The sequence below is a fragment of the Rhineura floridana genome, chromosome 2 (assembly GCF_030035675.1).
Source record: "Rhineura floridana isolate rRhiFlo1 chromosome 2, rRhiFlo1.hap2, whole genome shotgun sequence".
NCBI classification, from domain to species: Eukaryota; Metazoa; Chordata; class Lepidosauria; order Squamata; family Rhineuridae; genus Rhineura; species Rhineura floridana.
In genome coordinates this window covers 88,984,296-89,002,692 of record NC_084481.1, presented here as the reverse complement: position 1 = coordinate 89,002,692, position 18,397 = coordinate 88,984,296, and the positions used below count along the sequence as shown (strand labels likewise).

Below are 18,397 nucleotides of genomic sequence, written 5' to 3'. Positions count from 1 at the left end.
ATCCCTCTTTCAAACCACTTCATCTCTCTCTGGATGGAAGAACAAAACATCTGTCTCCAGCCTAAATTACAAGCCTTTAAAAGTCAGAACATTTCATCCATTTAAGTGCACAGCTTACTGACACAAATGCAACCTGACTTTACAAAACATAGTACTGAACACAGCTAATTGACTCGGCAACCCAACCCAACAAATCCCAAAGGGATTAAACTATGGCAGCAAAAGCCATCCAGGGTCATGTGAAAACGAGTGCCACTGTGTTAGCCTTTAAGGTGCCACGGGACTCTCTCTGTTGCTTTTTGCTGCAAGACACTTGACGCAACTCCCCTTCTGCAAACTGCTTATGTCTTGTGGCTTATTATGTTGCCTATACTTTTCTGAGCGACCGCGCACCAAAGCTCCTACCATAACAAATCCGTCAAGTCTTTACGGTGCCACAAGACTCTTGGCTGGTTTTCCTACCTTGCAAAGTGGGGTGTAGTCTCTGACCATTGCTCAGTCCTCTTTTAATTCCTCAGGTGACTCTTCACCCCCTCACTCAAACAAAGGCGGGACACAACCCACTCCTCTCTAGCCCCACGGCTCTCAAACCCTCTCCCCGTTGTCTCAACCTAAACGAAAATTCCCACCCGCTCCTATAGTCGTGCCGCTGCCTTTCCCCAAATACTCCTTAACGAGACTACTCCCTAAAGTGAGCATCAGTCGCTTTATGCAATTAAACGATGCTTCGTTCTATCCACAACCCCACGAAGCCAAAAACAAAGTCCTTTTCCAGGAAACTTTGCTGCCGTATTGGTTTTCCGCATTACCCAAACTCGGCCGGTATCCAGAGGCCCGCACCATAGCCTCAAAGAGTTTGCCCCTTCAAGGCCTCTTCCCACCTGCCCCTCCTGACTACAACTCCCAGCAGGCAACGCACACCACAAAGCGCCGGTCCCCTCGCGACTCTCATTGTGGGAATTGTAGTCTAGAGAAAAGAGCCTCAGTGCACTATGGGAAATTAAGTTTTTCCCGGGCTCGTTGGCTGCGAAGTCTGCTGGAGACGATTTCCAGTTCCGCTTTGATCTTATTACCGAGCAGTCCTGAGCAAGTCAATTCTGAATTACGTTCCGCTATCTTCAGTGGCGCTTCCTCCTTAGTAAGTGTTTAAGATTATTGCATCTTATGTTTGCAATTCATTTGCACACTTACTTGCAAGGAAGTTCCGTTAAAATCAGTGAGTTGTACGTTCGAGTAAACGTGGATATCATTGGGCTGCAGGTAATTTTCTCTCTCTCTCTGATGATAGTAACTAAATGTTTCCAGGGGCCCGTAGAAGTTGGACACTCATAGGTTGGATATGTTCTCAGTAAAATGACACTTTTTTATATATAAAAAAAGTTAAAGGTTCGAAAAAAAATGTCTTGTTTCTGGTAGGAGATCCACAATTGCACAAAATCGCATATATTCTGCTTTTTGTAAACCCCGCCCTCTCCATTATGAAAAATATTGTGAGTGATTTGTACGATGATACTAAATATAATGGGGGGTTGATAATAAGCAGATTTTAAGATTGTGCCTTCTTTTCAGGGTTTTTTTTAACCTTAGGAGAAACAGCAGTGTAATCTTATCTATGCATTTCTATTCAAAAGTAAGTCTCATTAAATTCCTTGGGACTTACTTCCAGCTGTTTTTGCAAACAAAGGAAAAAACCAAGATGCCTAATAATAAAGCACCTTTTGTAGTGAAAGAGGCGGAAGTAGAGAATTTCCCCCATATTCAGCCCATATGATTGACATCTGATATCAGTGTAAGAATGTAAGAAGAGCCCTGCTGGATGAGACCAAAGGCACATCTAGTCCGTTCTCCTAGTGGCCAGCCAGATGCCAGTGGGAAGCCTGCAAGAAGGATATGAGCGCAATAGTATTCGCCTCTTGGCCCCTAGCAACTGGTACTCTGAGACATATTGCTTCTGTGATACTGGAAGCAATATATAGCCATCGTGATTAGTATCCATTGATAGTCTTGTCCTCCATGAATTTGTCTAAGCCCCTTTCACAGCCATTTAAACTGGCGACCAACATCATATCTTCTTGAGCAAATTCCATAGTTTAACTATGTGATGAGAGAAAAAGTACTTTCTTTTGTCTGTCCTGAATCTTCTACCATTCTGCTTCATTGGATGACCCTGGCTTTTAGTATTTTGAGAGGCCTATCTGCACTCTACACCATGCATAATTTTATACATCTCTATCATATCCCCACCCTGCTTTCTTGCCTTTTTTTGAACTAAAAAGCATTCAGTCATGTCAGCCCCTACTTTTCAACTGAAGTGATGTAAGCCAGATACAACTTTGCCATTTCAATGTGAACTATGTGGGAGGCCCCTGAAAGTAACAGGTCAAAAGCATGTTCCAGGGGGCTTTGCTTCACTCCTCCTTGCCAGAAAGAACACTCAGTTGTTCTCAGCCTGGAACATGTCCAGAGGAGAGCAACGGAGATGGTGAGGGGCCTGGAGACCAAATCCTATGAGAAAATATTGAAGGTGTTGGGTGTGTTTAGCCAGAAGAAGAAGATGATTAAGAGGCGATATCCAGACATCTCCAAACACTGGAAGGGCCGTCAAATAGAAGATAGATCATATTTGTTTTCCGTTTCTCCAGAGAACCTGAACCACTGTTATTATTTATGTTTATGTGTTATATTTATTTTTTAGTTGCTTTTTTTACTGAAGTGCCTTAAAGCGACTTACAGAAACAAACATTAAAACCAAGTATCAAAACAAGAATAAAAAGGAACCTAAAATACTCAGCCATATTATGTATAAAAGGGATGATCCAGCTCAGCCCACCCCACTAAAAAGATGAGCAAAAGAAGAGTCTACAAACATACTTCAGTACCCTCCAAATTAAGGGGAATAGCCTGGGTGACTAAAAACATTTTTGCCTGGGGCCTACAAGCAGATAAGAATGGCGTCAGGCATGTCTCCATGGAAAGAGCATTCCACAAAGCAGAAGTCACCACTGAGAGGACCCATTCTCGTGTGGCCCCCTTCGCACCTTCCTCACAGAGAGCACACAAAGAAGGGCCTCAGATGACGAGTGCAGGGTCCAGTTATAATTATAAGAAATTACAGTGGGTTCAAATTAGAAGAAAAAAAGGATTTAGACAAAACATTAAAAAGAACTTCCTGATGGTACAAGCTGTGACAGTAGAACAGATTGCCTCAGAAGGTGGTGGGCTCTCCTTCATTAGAGGCTTTGAAGCTGGGGCTAGAGAGGGTCACCTATCAGGTATGCTGCAGTAGCAGGTTTCCTGCATTGGCAGGGGGCTGGACTAGGTGACATTTGAGGTCCAACTCTTATGATCATAAGTGAAGAGAAGCACACTCAGGCCTCTGCCACAAGTCAGAAGAGAAGGGCTGCTGGATCCAAGAATGAGCACCAGCAAGAGCAGACCAGCCTAGCCCTAACTGGTTATAAGTGCCTTTTTACACCTCCCCCCTTTGTTCTGGCACTGTCAAACTGATCCCCTCCTCCTCTACTTTCCCCCTCTCTTCTTTTGTGTGTCTTTTTTTTTTTTTTTTATAAGCCTGAAGGCAGGGCCGGGCATAGGTTTTAAAAAAAAAATTATGAGAGTCACTTTGGGAGACAATATTTGACTAAAAAGCAAGACAAAATAATTAAATCAATAAATAGAATGCTCCAGTTGTCTCCAATGGGTGCTGACTAACAACATTCATGCATTGCACACAAGTACTAAAAGAAGCCTTCAAGGCCACTTCAAACAGTACCTTATAATCAGAACAGCTGATACTTACTGCCTTAAATGGGTGGGGAACCTCAATACCATAGACCAAATTTTGCTTGGAAACGGTCTTAGTTTGGCCCATGAGGCTGTTCCTCACAAACCCCACCTACCTGTCCCACACCTGACATTGTATGTGATGTCAGGTGTGGGGCAAGTACCGACGTGGCTACAAAGGAACAGTTTAGTGCTTAAAGTGAGCTCCTGATGGTTCCTTTGCGGAAGTAAGGTGCGCTCCCACCACTCATCAGCTGAGGAGCAGTGGGAGCGCATGCCTTTCTCCAATAGCACTAAGGTTTGAATTGAAACTGCTGCTAAAACAGCTCCCCCACCACTGCTCAGTTTCAGCTGTTTCAGTACTGATCCCTACAGAAAGCAGGCTTGAGCTCACCTCCCACCAACTGATGAGCAGTGAGTTTGAGCCCGCTGGAAAGCCCTTTGCCGGCCCTGTGGTCAGGTCTTCCCAAGCACCAGACAGGGCTGACAAAATCCCTTGCACTGCAGTTCTCATGTGCCTGACAACCAGCTGGCTGTCGGACCCTTGGAAAGCACTGTGCAAGAGACTTGGACAGGTGGGTGGGACAACCTACCTGTGAGTCATCCGATGTTATTTAAAACTCTTACGTAAGGAATTTAATTACCCAGATTTTTTTGCCACATTTTGATGGCATGTAGCAGAGGGAGCAAAGAGAGACAGGGCCATATTCAGCTATGCTGACAGGCCAGTGTTATGGGTGTCCTCCCTCCATCAGCCACCACCTGACAGCACCCATTACATCAGGCTGAAGCAGAGGAAGGAAAAGAAGGGAAGCAGAGCCACTCCAGCGGCTCATCTGAGAGACCAGCAACTTTTAACTCCTCTCCTTGGATAGTTTTCCATTCCAGTTGTTTGTTGCAAACACTTTGCAACTAAGAACTAGTGCCTGTTTGCTTTTTCCCCCTTCTCGCTCCCTAATCACTTTTCCTTTTGTGTCATGCTTTTTAGATGGTAAGCGGGGGGGGGGGGGGGGCTGTCTTATTTTATCAATCTGTGTAATCCATTCTGGGAGGGTTTGGGGGGGGTTGTTTTTTGTTTGCTGAAAAGTGGGGTAAAATTTCTTCAAATAAATACTGAATCTTTATAAAATGGTAATAGGGACAAGAGCAATTCTAGCCCTCTAAAAAATGAGAAGCGTCAAGTTATAATAGCCCTCCTCCTCCTCCTGATTGTGTCAGCTGGATTCAGAGATCAGACATGACATTAAAATGGACAAGGCTTAGGAAAATGAGTAGCTAAGAGGGTAAATTTAATGGTGAGGAAGGAAGAAGACAGATTGATAGATGTTAGATGTATTGGGACCACATTAATGGAATTATTTATTTAAGAGCAGACAACCTTTGTGCATTGGGCATTGACAAAGATACACTCACATCCTTTTCTCCACAACATGTTGCAGAGTGGCTGCAAATTTATTATTTATTTTATTTATTTAAAATATTTCTATCCCACCCTTCTACCCTATAATAGGGCACTCAAGGTGGCTTACAAAAATAAAATCAAACATGTACATAATAAAATTATAAACAGTAAAATCACAAAAACATTAAAGAAATTTAAAATACATAAAATACAATATGTGTATTTGTGTGTGTACACACACACACACACACACACACACATACTAGGGACTACAAAGGTAAAATTTAATGCAGAAGGCAAATGGGATGTAAACATGGGACGTACCTCCTGGACTCCCTTTCATAGCATGCACATTAAGTTTTTTTCCCCTACTGCTGTAGGCCATCGCGTGTTGCTAATCATAAAAGAACCATCTGCTCCATATTTTCTTTTGTTGCCCTTTCTGTAGGCAGAGAGAAGGTTAGGAGCAACTGAGCAGCTTGAATAATCTTGATGTAATGGCCCACTTAGCATGTCGTGGTAAATAATAGTTAATGACTTACCGTGAATGTGCCAAGCTGGGCTGTTTGTCCATGCTTACGCTGGAGAGAAAAAAACAATCCCTGGCATAGCATTGCATCCAAACCCAGGGTTATGGTTTGATTTGCTCCAACAAATCACAATTGATGATCCAAGAAAAAACCTTGCCTACAGATTATGGTTTGTTGGGAGCGAAACAAACCATACTGCCTGATTTGAACATGATGCTAAACCAGGGATTGTGGTTTGTTTCTTCTCAACGCAAGCCAGTGAATCCCAAACTAGCTAGCTTCTCCCCACCACCAGCAGTACTTCTGTCCACCCACCCTTTGGGCAGGCAGAATGGGAAGCTCCATGCCAGAAGAGTGATGCATGTGTCACTCTGTGGGTAGAGGCTAACAGAGCTGTTTTGGGCTAGGCCTCATCCAATCCCCCTCCCATCACAGTAGCCAGCCTTAATCTGGATAGCAGCCTTAATCTGTAGATCTGTATCATCATATCTACACATCTAGCTTTATTGTGGTAATAAAACTACATAGAGAAGTTGCAATCCTGTGTACACTGACCTTGGAGTAATCCCTGTTGAGCACAATGATATGCTTCCAAATAAATATGCACCAGAGTGTGTAACACAGTGAGGCAAAGGAAATACTGGATGAGGGAGAGGGGAAATAAACAACAGTCAGTTGAAGGGATCAGTCATGTTAATAACCCTTCCTCTTTCTGGTTCCAAGATACCACTAAATCAGTGATGCATGTTGTCCAGTGAGGCATTGTTGTAAGTAATATGCTGTGAAATTGAGGGCTCATGTACGTTAGCATAACTAAATTGGTATACGCTAGCATAGGTTAAGGATGCAATATAAATGTATAGAAGGCATGAATGCAAAATACCTCATGGGATTTCATATTAAATGTATTTCTCTCTGCACCCTCTTCCTACTTTCTTTCCCAGAATCCTTTGCCATTTTTCTGCATGTACTTCCATATGAGGGACACAATAAAACTTCTCATTTATTTTAGAGTTATGCCTTTCCTCCCCACCCCTTACGTTCTTATAGCTTAAACCCAGGACATTACCAACAAATGCCAAACATTGAATTAATCTAACAAACAGAACTGTCAGTTTCCATGCTGTACTTCCCCATCAGACCCAGAAACCCAGGAAACAGCAGACAGCAAGGCTGTTGGGAAGAGGACTCTGTCAACGCCTTTGTCTTAGGTTGTGAGCACACTAGTCACTTACAAAAAAGGGCTTCCATCGGCCACACCTGGAGGGGGAATGGGTTGATGTGCTGATCACTTGCAGAATTTCTTTGAGGTGAATTAAAACACACACACACACAAACTGATCCCACCAGATTTTATAGTAAAAGGGGGCAGGGTTTGACTAGTGTTGTGTGCCCCTGTTTTCAGAAGAGAGAGGTGGAGACTCACTGGAACCAAAAGAACAGTAAGTGTGTCTCTACCCCCAGTCCCAAAATGCTGCAAGTCTCCCCTGTCAGATTCTGGACATTGCATGGAGGGAAGGCTCATCAAAAGAAGAATTCTGGAGCAATTCCTGAATTATATCTTCGGAATATCACATGTTGCAGCCATTCCTAGACTCTACCACTTAAGGAAAGTTGTGAATCATGTAATTGGGTGCTTCCCATGTTGTGTTGTGTTGTGTTTTAAACCCACGATATACATTAAAAAAAACCTGAAGTCTAGGTAGAAACCCTTTTGCTTATATTGTGCCCTAATTTTATACAGGTAAGAAATATTTGATGTGGACAAATAGTCAAACATGGAATCCCCTCCTACATTTTGAAGTGGCATAGTCTAGGAAGGGGCATATCATGATATTTCTGAATGGGAAGTTTGGCTGTTCCAAACAATGGATTTGATTTTCCTAAACTATGGATAGTTGTGAGTAGACATCCATTTTATTTATTTTATTTATTTATGTTGACATTTCAGTCCCGCCATTCTAGCATGTATGTCCCATTCATGACAAATTAAAATCACAGTATCACCTATAAATTCAATAAAAAATAAAATAAAAATACTACAGAGGCAGGGGCCATAAATAAAGCACAACATTCAATTAAAATATCAGGTACTTAGCAAGGCAAAAGCCTGTCAGAATAAAAATGCCTTTATCAGCCAGTAAAAAGCAACCAGAAAGGAGGCCACAGGAGGTTCCTGGGACCATCTTGCACCATCAGCTCTGTCCCCACCCTCAGTGAATTGGCATCAGTGCTTGTTCATGGGAGTTGCCAGACCACATGTATGTGCATGCACACACTGATGACGGTGTACCATCAGCATCCAGCCAATATGAATGTGAGGGCCACACATGAATGTGTGATCCTTATCTGGTGAAAAGGTACAACAGACAGGTAGGATGATGTAATTTATTTGTGATTGTTTCATCAGTTTCTGTGCCAGCCTACGCCACTTGTTCCAAGGACAGTACTTTGGATATGAAACACTATTTCCACTCCACTTCCATTTTGTCCAAGTGGCTGACATGCTATCTGCTGTCCCTGTTCTTCTACAAAGGGTTGCTCTGGGATCAGAACATGTTACATTTCCATTTAAATGAGAAGAACATAGCTAGCATACAGCAGATTGAAATATTGACAGAGCCTAAACAACGTTCATTCCAGGAAAAAAAGCTCAGCAAGCGGTAACAGGAGTGCTCATAAAAGCAGTGCACTTTGCATGTGTGCTGTTATTTTTTCCAAAGAGGTGTCACTGGCATGGCAGGGGGTGAGTTGCCAAGGTTTAGTCCCTGGGGCAAGAAAAGGATTGCTTTGTAAAGCATTTGATCCTGCAACGAGAATAGAAAGCAAGAGCCTGAGATGGAATTTATTTGAATGATTACATCCAAGAAGGGCTGCTTTCTATGACTAGAAATGGAGCTGTAAAGAACTATTAGATGGAAGAGCACTTCACTTCTAGAGACTGTCATCTATATCTTCAACCCCACCTAGCAAGAAGCAGTGAGGAGTTGAATGCTTTTATACCTGATTTTGATATATAATTTTCTTTACTGTCATCTGCATGCAAATAAACTCGGCATGCTTCAGAATTTTAGATATATGAAAGTTTATAATTCAAAACGAAATCTGGAACTAAATTTACCCTAAATCCAAAATTCACTAATTTCCTCAAATTCAAAATCTGCTATTTGCTGCTGCTGTTGTTTTTCAACTTCACATTTTTATTCTGAATAATAATAATCTTTTGTATTCAACTTCACTTTTTTATTATGAAATCTAATATTTATCAACCATCCTATAACTAAACCCCCAAATTTGGTGCTGGATTCTAAGATCTTTCCAAAATCCAAACTTTCAAAATTCAGATACATGCTCTGGAATTTTGCCTCTAAAATCAATTTTTGCATATTTGGATTCAGATTGGATTATTCTGATTCAGTTCAGCTCTGGTCAAAAGACCCCACTGTTTTCATCTCTGATGAACTGGTTTACAGGCAGAAATAGCACAAGCTGGCTGAATCCCATGACTTCCCATTGGGGCTTCTTCTCAGGTGACGTTGTCTCCACTTAAGTGAATCCAGGATGGTGTTTACCATTTGAGGAAAAGAACTTCTGCTACACTTTGCCAGACTAGATCTGTTCAATAGGATGTGACTGTTGGGAAATAAGGCTTAACAGGTCACGAACATGATATGCTTCGTACAATCAATGGCAATAGCAGTACAATCAGTGATGACTTTCAGTTTAACTGTAGAACAGGCTGCATGAAAGGCCACTTTAAATTGTTTCCTGTGTTGCAGCAGTTTATTAATCTGCAGAAATTAGCCATGGAGTGAAGCCTCCTGACTATGCCACTGCCAGCTCACATTTTGTTATTTTTTAAATTGACAGACTGGCAGAACATTGCAGAAAACTGGCTTGCCATGTGGAGGCAACCACCACAGGGAGCAATTTAAAGCTGTCCCCACAGAGATACTGGTTTGTGTGTATCAGCACTGAGGATATATGACTTATGCCGGCTTAACAGTCATTCCTTATCTCACAAAGAACCTTGGGAATTGTTCTATGAGCCAGGATAGGCTCTTCACTTTCTCATAACAATTCTTAGTTCCCCAGATGTTTATTATTATTTATTAAATTTATATCCCGCCCTTCCTCCCAGTAGGAGCCCAAGGCGGCAAACAAAAACACTAAAAATACTTTAAAACATCATTAAAACAGACTTTAAAATACATTAAAACAAAACATCTTTAAAAACATGTTAAAACAAAACATCTTTAAAAATATCTTTTTTAAACAAGCTTTAAAACATCTTAAAAAGCAATTCCAACACAGAGACAGGCTGGGATAAGATCTCTACTGAAAAGGCTTGTTGAAAGAAGAAGGTCTTCAGTAGGACACTGAAAAGATAACAGAGATGGTGCCTGTCTAATATTTAAGGGGAGGGAATTCCAAAGAGCAGGTGCCACCATAGGAAAGGTCCATTTCCTATGTTGTGCAGAACAGACCTCCTAATAAGATCTGCAGGAGCCCCTCACCTGCAGAGTGTGGTGATTGACTGGGTATATAAGGGGTAAGATGATCTTTCATGTATCCTGGTCCCAAGCTGTACAGGGCTTTGTACACCAAAACCAGAACCTTGAACTTACCCAGTAGCTAATGGGCAGCCAATGTTGTTGGGGTAGTTAATGGACTACAACTCCCATTAACTTATTTATTTATTTATTATTTTATTTATATCACGCCCTTCCTCCCAGCAGGAGCCCAGGGTAGCAAACAAAAGCGCTAAAAACACTTAAAAACATCGTAAAAACAGATTTTAAAATACATTAAAACAAAACATGTTTAAAAACATTTTTTAAACCATTCAAAACAACTAAAAAAAAGATTAAAACATTTTTTTTAAAAAAAGAAGGTTTAAAAACATTAAAAAGCAATTCCAACACAGCTGCAGACTGGGATAAGGTCTCAACTTAACAGGTTTGTTGAAAGAGGAAGGTCTTCAATAGGCGCCGAAAAGATAGCAGAGATGGTGCCTGCCTAATATTTAAGGGGAGAGAATTCCACAGGGTAGGTGCCGCTACACTAAAGGTCCATTTCCTATGTTGTGCAGAATGGACCTCCTGATAAGATGGTATCTGCATGAGGTCCTCACCTGCAGAGCGCAATGATCGACTGGGTATATAAGGGATAAGACAGTCTTTCGGGTATCCTGGTCCCAGGCTGTAGAGGGCTTTGTACACCAAAAGCAGAACTTTGAACTTTGCCCAGTAACAAATGGGCAGACAGTGCAATTCTTTCAGCAGTGGGGTAACATGTTGGCAATACCCTGCTCCAGTGAGCAGTCTCTCCGCCACATTTTGCACCAACTGCAGCTTCCAGACCAACCTGAAGGGCAGCCCCACATAAAGCACATTACAGTAACCCAGCCTGGAGGTTAACCAGAGGTTAACAGTCGGGCTATCCCAGTTCAGAAACGGCTGCAGCTGCCTTACCAGCAGAAGTGTCATGGCCCCATCAGAGGACTCATCAGATGAGGATGACTCGGGAGTAACAGCAGCAGACCCAGAAGCAGCAGACCCAGAAGGAGAAATGGAGGAAACTCCTGAAAACCCAGCTCCTTCTCCCCCTCAGCTGCAGAGCACCCCAGACACAGCTGAAGTCCTTCAGCCAGACGCAGTCAGTGAACAGGATACTCCCCCCTCACCTGCAGAATGTAGACAACAGAAGGTCAGGCAGAAGAGGGGCAGGCCTGTCCACTTAAGGCCAAAACACTGATGGCTCACACCTGCTGACAAACCTGCTCCTTAAAAGTCAAACCTTGGCTTCAGCTTGTTGCTGACTACAACGTCAGGCATGACCACTGTGTGTCTTCCTATCCCCTGAACCTTGACTTGGACTGATCTCTCGGCAAACTAGACCCGGACCTTCACTGATGTCTCTTCTGGATTTCTGGCTTGGCACATAAGCTTTGAACGGCCTCTGCCCTTATCTTGCTTCCTCCTTGCTAGCCTGGCAGATTTATAGCCAAGCTGCCGGCTGAGGACTTACGGCCTGGCAATTACCAAGGAATCTCCAGCCCTGCCTGCACCCCCACCGACACTGCTGTCTCAGTGAAGAGCTGACAAGAAGCTGGTAAAAGGCACTCCTAGCCACTGAGGTCACCTGGGCCTCTACTGACAAAGATGGATCTAAGAGCACCCCCAGACTATGGACCTGCTTTTTCAGAGGGAGTACGACCCCATCCAATGCAGGCAACTAACCAATGATCTGAACCCAGGAACCACAATGCCAGAGAGGGCACTTGGAGGCAACTGTATCAAGAACCTGATGTACTTCGCTGTTCTACAGTGTGACAAGGGCTTCAATAGGGTCACCTACTCTATCTACTGGGAACTCCCCCACAGCATTCAGGAATCCAGTGGATTCCATTAGTCTCCAGGGGCTGACCATCTTAATCTGTCCACCACCCCTGGAGGGAAGGATCGGAACCATAAGTCTAGACTTCACCAGGAAGTGGTGTAACCATGACAATGGGGTGACATCTAGCCCCCCATCTCCAGACCACCCCTTCCTCCATCTGGAGCAAAAACCAAGTTGAGGGTGTGGCCTGCCCTATGTGTCAGGCTGGTGACAACTTGAGACAACCCCATGGTTGTCATGGAGGCCATGAAGTCCTGAGTCAGAATACTAGTGGCAGCCTCAGCATGGACACTGAAATCACCCAGGACTATCGTTCTGGGCTCCTCCAATACCACAGACAAGATGGCCTCCACCAGCTCAGTCAGAGAAGCTGCTGGGCAGCAGGGTGGATGATACACCAGCAGCAACCCTAGTTTCCTGTCTCCTTGGCCTGACACCAGGTGCAGGCCCTCACAGCCAGCTCCAACACAGAATGGTTTCCTGGTGACAGAGATGGAAGTTCTGTGGACCACAGCAACTACTTCCCCTCCCCCCCGTCCCTGCAGCCTTTGCTGGTGTTGCACTGAGTATCCAAGTGGGCAAAGCTGGGTCAGATCAGCTCCTCCCAGCTCACCCACCCAGGTTTCAGTAATGCACACCAAATCAGCACCTTCATCCACAACCAAATCATGGGTGTGTGGTCTTATTGTGTACCGATCTGGCCATTTGACCATTGAATAAGCTGACTGGAGATGCTGGGAATTGTAGGCCAACAACCTCTGGGGACTCAAGGTTGAAAAACAGAGACCTGCACCCTGATACTTTGTTAAGTATTAGAAGCCCAAAGTTGTCCAAAACAGGACAGGATTACCACCTTCTCTTCCATCAGGGCTTCTAGCCCTCCCTCTCTGCTTTGTAACAGGAAGAAAACCTGGAAGCCCAAGTTTTGGATTTGAATGATGTCACCTTAGCCCTGTACACCAAAGATGGGGAACTTCATGCCCAAGGGCTGGCCCTCCCGGTCTCTCTATCTGGCCCTCAGGACTCACCCCCAAGCCACTCCACTCACCAGCCCCACTCTGTGCCTTCAAGTGCTTTTGGGTGGCTAGAATGAGTCCTTGAACTATAATAATGCCTCTTGCTTGCTTGCTTGCTTGGATGGAGAGATGTATGTGTGTGTATGTACAATTCAGATGGGGGGGTCCCTTACCATCAACAGTGAATGACCTGGTGGAGGGGAAAGAATGTAAAGCACCCATGTGATCTGGAAAATGCAATGCAATGTGGGACTTCAGTTGTTACCAATACCACATGGGTGAGCCACCATAACTTGGTTGGTTCTTAACATGATTTGGGTCCAGATAAAAATCTCTGGAGACACTTGATGATCCAAATAGTTGATTGGCAGCAGCCAATATCTAGACAACTCCTTAATTCCCATAAAATCCAGCAGCACCTATTTCATTCATATTGGCTTTAACTAAACAAAGAGGTGTGAAACTCCCTTGATAAATTTCACTAATCTTGTCAGAACTCTTCATTTTACTCAAGGTTCCTATAGATGTTTACTAAGGGGAAGGGATCTTTCAAATTAACATCACTTGGGTGAAATCCAGTACCCATGCCAAATGCTTGCAAATAGATTGGCCACCTTTTTTTCCTGCCTGATGGAATAAACTCAGTAACAGTCCAAGAAGCTTTCCTCCATAGGAAGGACTCCGAGCTCTGTTCTGCAAGCAATTGGTGCCTCTGCCAATCAGGAAAATTCCTCTATTGTTATGATGAAGTTAAGACGATTATCTGGCTTATAAGCAACTAGAGCTGCCCTCATTGTATTTATGCAAAGTTGGGCATGTTTAAAATGAGATGCTACAGCTCAGGAGGCAATATGGGCTGCCCAGGATATTAAATCCCAGGACAGGGATATTTGAGGATTTTGGAAGGAAATATCTCATATGCTAATTCTCCTGGCCCAGGCGTTTTCCTACAGCAATTGGGGATAGCTCAGGTTGCCTGCTTCTTGTGCATGTCAGGAGGCAAAGGAAGCAGGAGTGTGAGCTGGATGCAGATTTTCATCTTGGATTTGGCCTGTTGTCAGGCAGCCTGGGATTCTTTGGAATAAGAATCTGGATGCATAACAAGTGTAACAGATGTAGTTAAAGCAAGCATGAGGAGACTCCTATTCGTTCTAGAATCTTCCTTTATTTTCCAGTCTAGTATAAGTCCTGGGATGGACTACCCAGGGCATCCTGAAATTCTGGCTTGGATCAAGGAATGGATCTGTCACACATACATCACATCTTTCTCCCCACATTACAACCATAAACATAAGCATAAACTTAGAACATTTGAAACATTTATACAACTATATAAAAGTAACTTCTACTGATACAGACAGATCATAGAATTGTAGATTTGAAAGGGGCCTATAAGCCATTAAGTCTAACTCCCTGCTCAATGCAGGAATCCAAGTTAAAGCATACTGTCAGGCCCAGGATGTGACTCAGGAACCAGACCAATGACTGTAGTTAATTCGTGTTTTATTAGGGTAATGTCCAAACAAAGACTGCATTTTCTCATGAAGCAATACAGGGATACAGGTCCTGCGGCATTGGGAGAAAGTTGACAGAGCAAGGGACTTCTTCCCGCCTGTTCTTTAAGAAGGGGCCAAACGGGCACGCAATCTTTCGCTCCTCCTTAACTGCCCCTCAGGTACTGCCCGCCTTCCCCCCCTTCTCTCCTGTCTTTTCAGCTGTCTGCGTGTGCACGGTGAGGGGGGAAGCATCACCCCCTCTTCTGAAGTTTCCGATTCCAGGATGGGGGATAGGGGAGGGGCTGATGGTAAACTGCCTCCCCGCTTTTCGGCTGTGAGCAGCCCTCCCTCTTTCCCCTCTTGCTCTGAGCCTGAAAGAGGGGGAGGCGTGAGAATGTCCAGGGAGGACTCAGGCTCCCCATTGCTAAGCGACCTTATCACTGGCAGTTCCTCTGTTTCGTCTTCGCTCCAAAGGGGGGAAGTTCCTCCCCCTTCCCTCTGCCATCCATCCGAATACTCTTCTCCCAACTCTCCGGGATCCAGCTCCCCGGGATTGGGACCCCAGCTCTGCCTTCCGACACCATCCCCCCTCCCAGGCTGTGCCCCCCTCCCCTTGTCTGGCTTGGGACGGTGGGGAAAACGTTGATGGAAAAGTTTTACCAATTCTGGAGCATGCACATCAGCTGCATCTTCCCATGATCTGTCAGCCACCCCATAGCCTTTCCAGTGAATCAAGTACTGCAGCTTGTGGCGTCTGATCCTGGAATCTAAGATCTCCTCAACTTCAAACTCAAGCTGCTCATTTACCAGGAGTGGAGCTCCGAGGTTCCTACGGCCGTAACTCTCTGGGAGGGGCGGCTTTCGTTAAGAGGGATCGATGGAACACAGGATGTATTTTAAACGTGTCAGGCAGCTTCAGTCGGTACGCCACGGGATTGATTTGAGTTTCTATTTTGAAAGGACCCACCCTCTGGTCTTGTAATTTTCTACATTTGCCCGGCATCTGGAGGAAGCGGGTGGACAGCCATACCTGGTCTCCCGGTTGAAGGGGGGGCCCTCCTTCCTGTGCAGGTCAGCAACTCGCTTGTACTCCGTTTTGGCTTCGTTTAACTGCTGTTTCAGTGTCTGTTGCGCCGCTTGCAATTCCTTAAGGAAGTTCTCAGCTGCCGGTACCAGCATTCCTTCTGAGCTGCTTGGAAAGACTTCAGGATGGAATCCATAATTAGCAAAGAACGGGGTTTGTTGAGTGCTGGAGTGCAGAGAATTGTTGTAGGCGAACTCTGCAAAATGCAAATATGATACCCAGTCAGTCTGTTGATAGGACACATAACTTCGTAAATATCTTTCCAAAACGGCGTTCAAGCGTTCTGTCTGCCCATCTGTCTGGGGGTGATGGGCGGAGGAGAGTTTTAATTCCGTCTGCAACTGTTTCCACATTGCTCTCCAAAATTTGGCTGTGAACTGAGTTCCTCGGTCTGAGACTACGCTGTTTGGCAATCCATGCAGCCGGTAGACTTCTTTTATGAATAACTTGGCCGTTTCTTTAGCCTCTAAGGCCCCTGCACAAGGAAGAAAGTGTGCCATTTTGGTAAGTAGATCCACCACTACTAAGATGGCTGTCATTCCTTGGGACTTGGGTAGATCAGTTATAAAATCCATGGAGAGGTCCTTCCAGGGTTCGTGTGGGACAGGCAACGGTTGTAACAGTCCTGCTGGTGTCCCTGTTTGTGTTTTTGTCCGCAGACAGACAGAGCAGGACTTTACATAACTCTCAATATCCCGACGCATTTTAGGCCACCAGAAGTCCTTGGCCACGTTCTGAATGGTCTTGTAAATCCCAAAGTGTCCCGCTGTGATGGAATCATGACGCTGGCGTAGGATTCTGAGCCTTAATTCCCCTTCTGGCACATATCTGGCGGTTTTGAACCATAACAGTCCATTTCTCCAGTGAAAGGTTACTTCTGAGTCTTGACCTTGTCCCGTCTCCTGCTGATATTTTAGCATGTCTGCATCTTCTTGTTATGCCTTTTTGAGTTCCTCTTCCCATGAAGGCTGGCATACTCCCAACGTTAATTTCTCTGGCGGGATTACGTACTGAGGCTGGTCCTCGGATTCACTTTCTTTGTATTGTGGCTGTCTGGATAAGGCATCCGCTCTCTGGTTTTTGGCTTGGGCATGGTAAGTAATCTGGAAGTTAAACCTAGTGAAGAACTGGGACCATCTTATCTGTCTCTGGTTCAGCTTTCTGGCGGTTTGGAGGCTTTCAAGATTCTTGTGGTCGGAGCGCACTTCAATTCGATGAGAGGTCCCCTCTAGGTATTGTCTCCAGTTTTCAAAAGAGTCCTTGATGGCCAGCAACTCCTCCCAAACTGTGTAGTTCTTCTCTGCAGGCTTTAACTTCCGAGAGAAGTACGCACAGGGGTGCAGCTCCTTCCCTTCTTGGTCTAATTGTAGCAGGACCCCCCCAATGGCAAAATCTGAAGCATCTGCTTCCACTACGAAAGGGCGGTTCGGATCAGCAAAGCGCAGAATGGGCTCAGTAGCAAACCTTCTCTTCAGCTCCTCAAAGGCCTCGGTGGCGTTCTCTGTCCATTGAAACTTCTTCTTCCCCCTTAAACAGTCAGTCAGAGGAGCTGTTAATTTGGAAAACCCTGGAATGAACTTTCTGTAATAATTGGCAAACCCCAAAAACCGTTGTACATCCTTTTTGGTGACAGGTTGGCCCCAGTCCAATATGCAGCTTACTTTCCCTGGGTCCATCTCCACGCCTTCCGCTGAGATTCGATATCCAAGGAAGTCTAGAGACTTGAGGTCAAATCCACATTTCTCTAATTTAGCATACAGGTGATTTTCTCTCAGTCTCTTCAACACCGTCTTCACATGCTGGTCGTGGTCTTCCTGGTTCTTTGAGAACACCAGGATATCATCTAAGTAACAGATTACATACGTGTCCAACAAGTCTCTAAACACGTCGTTCATGAATTTTTGAAAAATTCCTGAACTTCCACAAAGCCCGAACGGCATGACCAGGTATTCATACTGTCCGTAAGCGGTCAAGAATCCTGTTTTCCATTCATCTCCCTCCTTCATTCTGATCAGATTGTACGCTCCTCTCAAATCCAACTTCGTGAAGATTTTTGCAGAGCGCAGTCGGTCCAGCAACTCTGAGATCAGGGGCAGCGGGTAGCTGTTGGGGATGGTGATCTGGTTCAATGCGCGATAGTCGTTACAGGGTCTGAGTTCCCCCCCTTCTTTTTCACAAACAATAGTGGCGCTCCAGCAGGGGATTGTGAGGGGCGTATGAATCCTCGCCTCAGGTTTTTATCCAGGAATTCCTTCAGGGCCTCCCTCTCATTCTCTGTGAGAGAGTAGATTCTCCCTGATGGGATGCTGGCTCCTGGCACTAGGTCAATCGCACAGTCATAAGGGCGGTGGGGGGGTAAAGTCTCTGCCTCTTTTTCATCAAACACATCTTTGAATTCTTCATACTTTGGCGGCAGGGTCACTTGCTCGATCTCTTGCACTGCCCCTGCTAGGGTGTTCTTGATTCCTTCAGGTTGACAGTTCTCCTGGCAATACTGTGAGGTGAACCACACCACCGCCTCCTTCCAACTTATTTTGGGTTCATGCTTTGCTAGCCAGGGCATTCCCAGAATCACCTCAAAGTTCGAGAGATCTGACACGTATAGCGAAATGAACTCTTCGTGCCCAGGGATTTGAAGTTTCACTTCCTCCGTGGCTTGTGTCATCCCTCCTGACTTCAGGGGT

The 18,397-nt window shown here is 44.8% G+C and overlaps 1 protein-coding gene across 5 annotated transcripts in view; it reads right to left on the bottom strand.

The window, feature by feature from the left end:
- The window catches only part of SMARCAL1 (SWI/SNF related, matrix associated, actin dependent regulator of chromatin, subfamily a like 1), a 61,686-nt gene extending 60,728 nt beyond the window's left edge, over positions 1 to 958 (bottom strand). For 2 of the 5 annotated variants that reach the window (XM_061609230.1, XM_061609229.1), the window contains exon 1: positions 463 to 958. Coding sequence is in view for 1 of the 5 variants with exons in the window: in XM_061609229.1 (XP_061465213.1) it covers positions 463 to 492 (30 nt within the window). In the remaining 4 variants the exon portion in view is untranslated. The remainder of the gene's footprint in view (positions 1 to 462) is intronic. The other 3 variants (XM_061609231.1, XM_061609232.1, XM_061609233.1) reach the window with 2 other exon arrangements.
- Between the last annotated feature and the right edge of the window lie 17,439 nt (positions 959 to 18,397).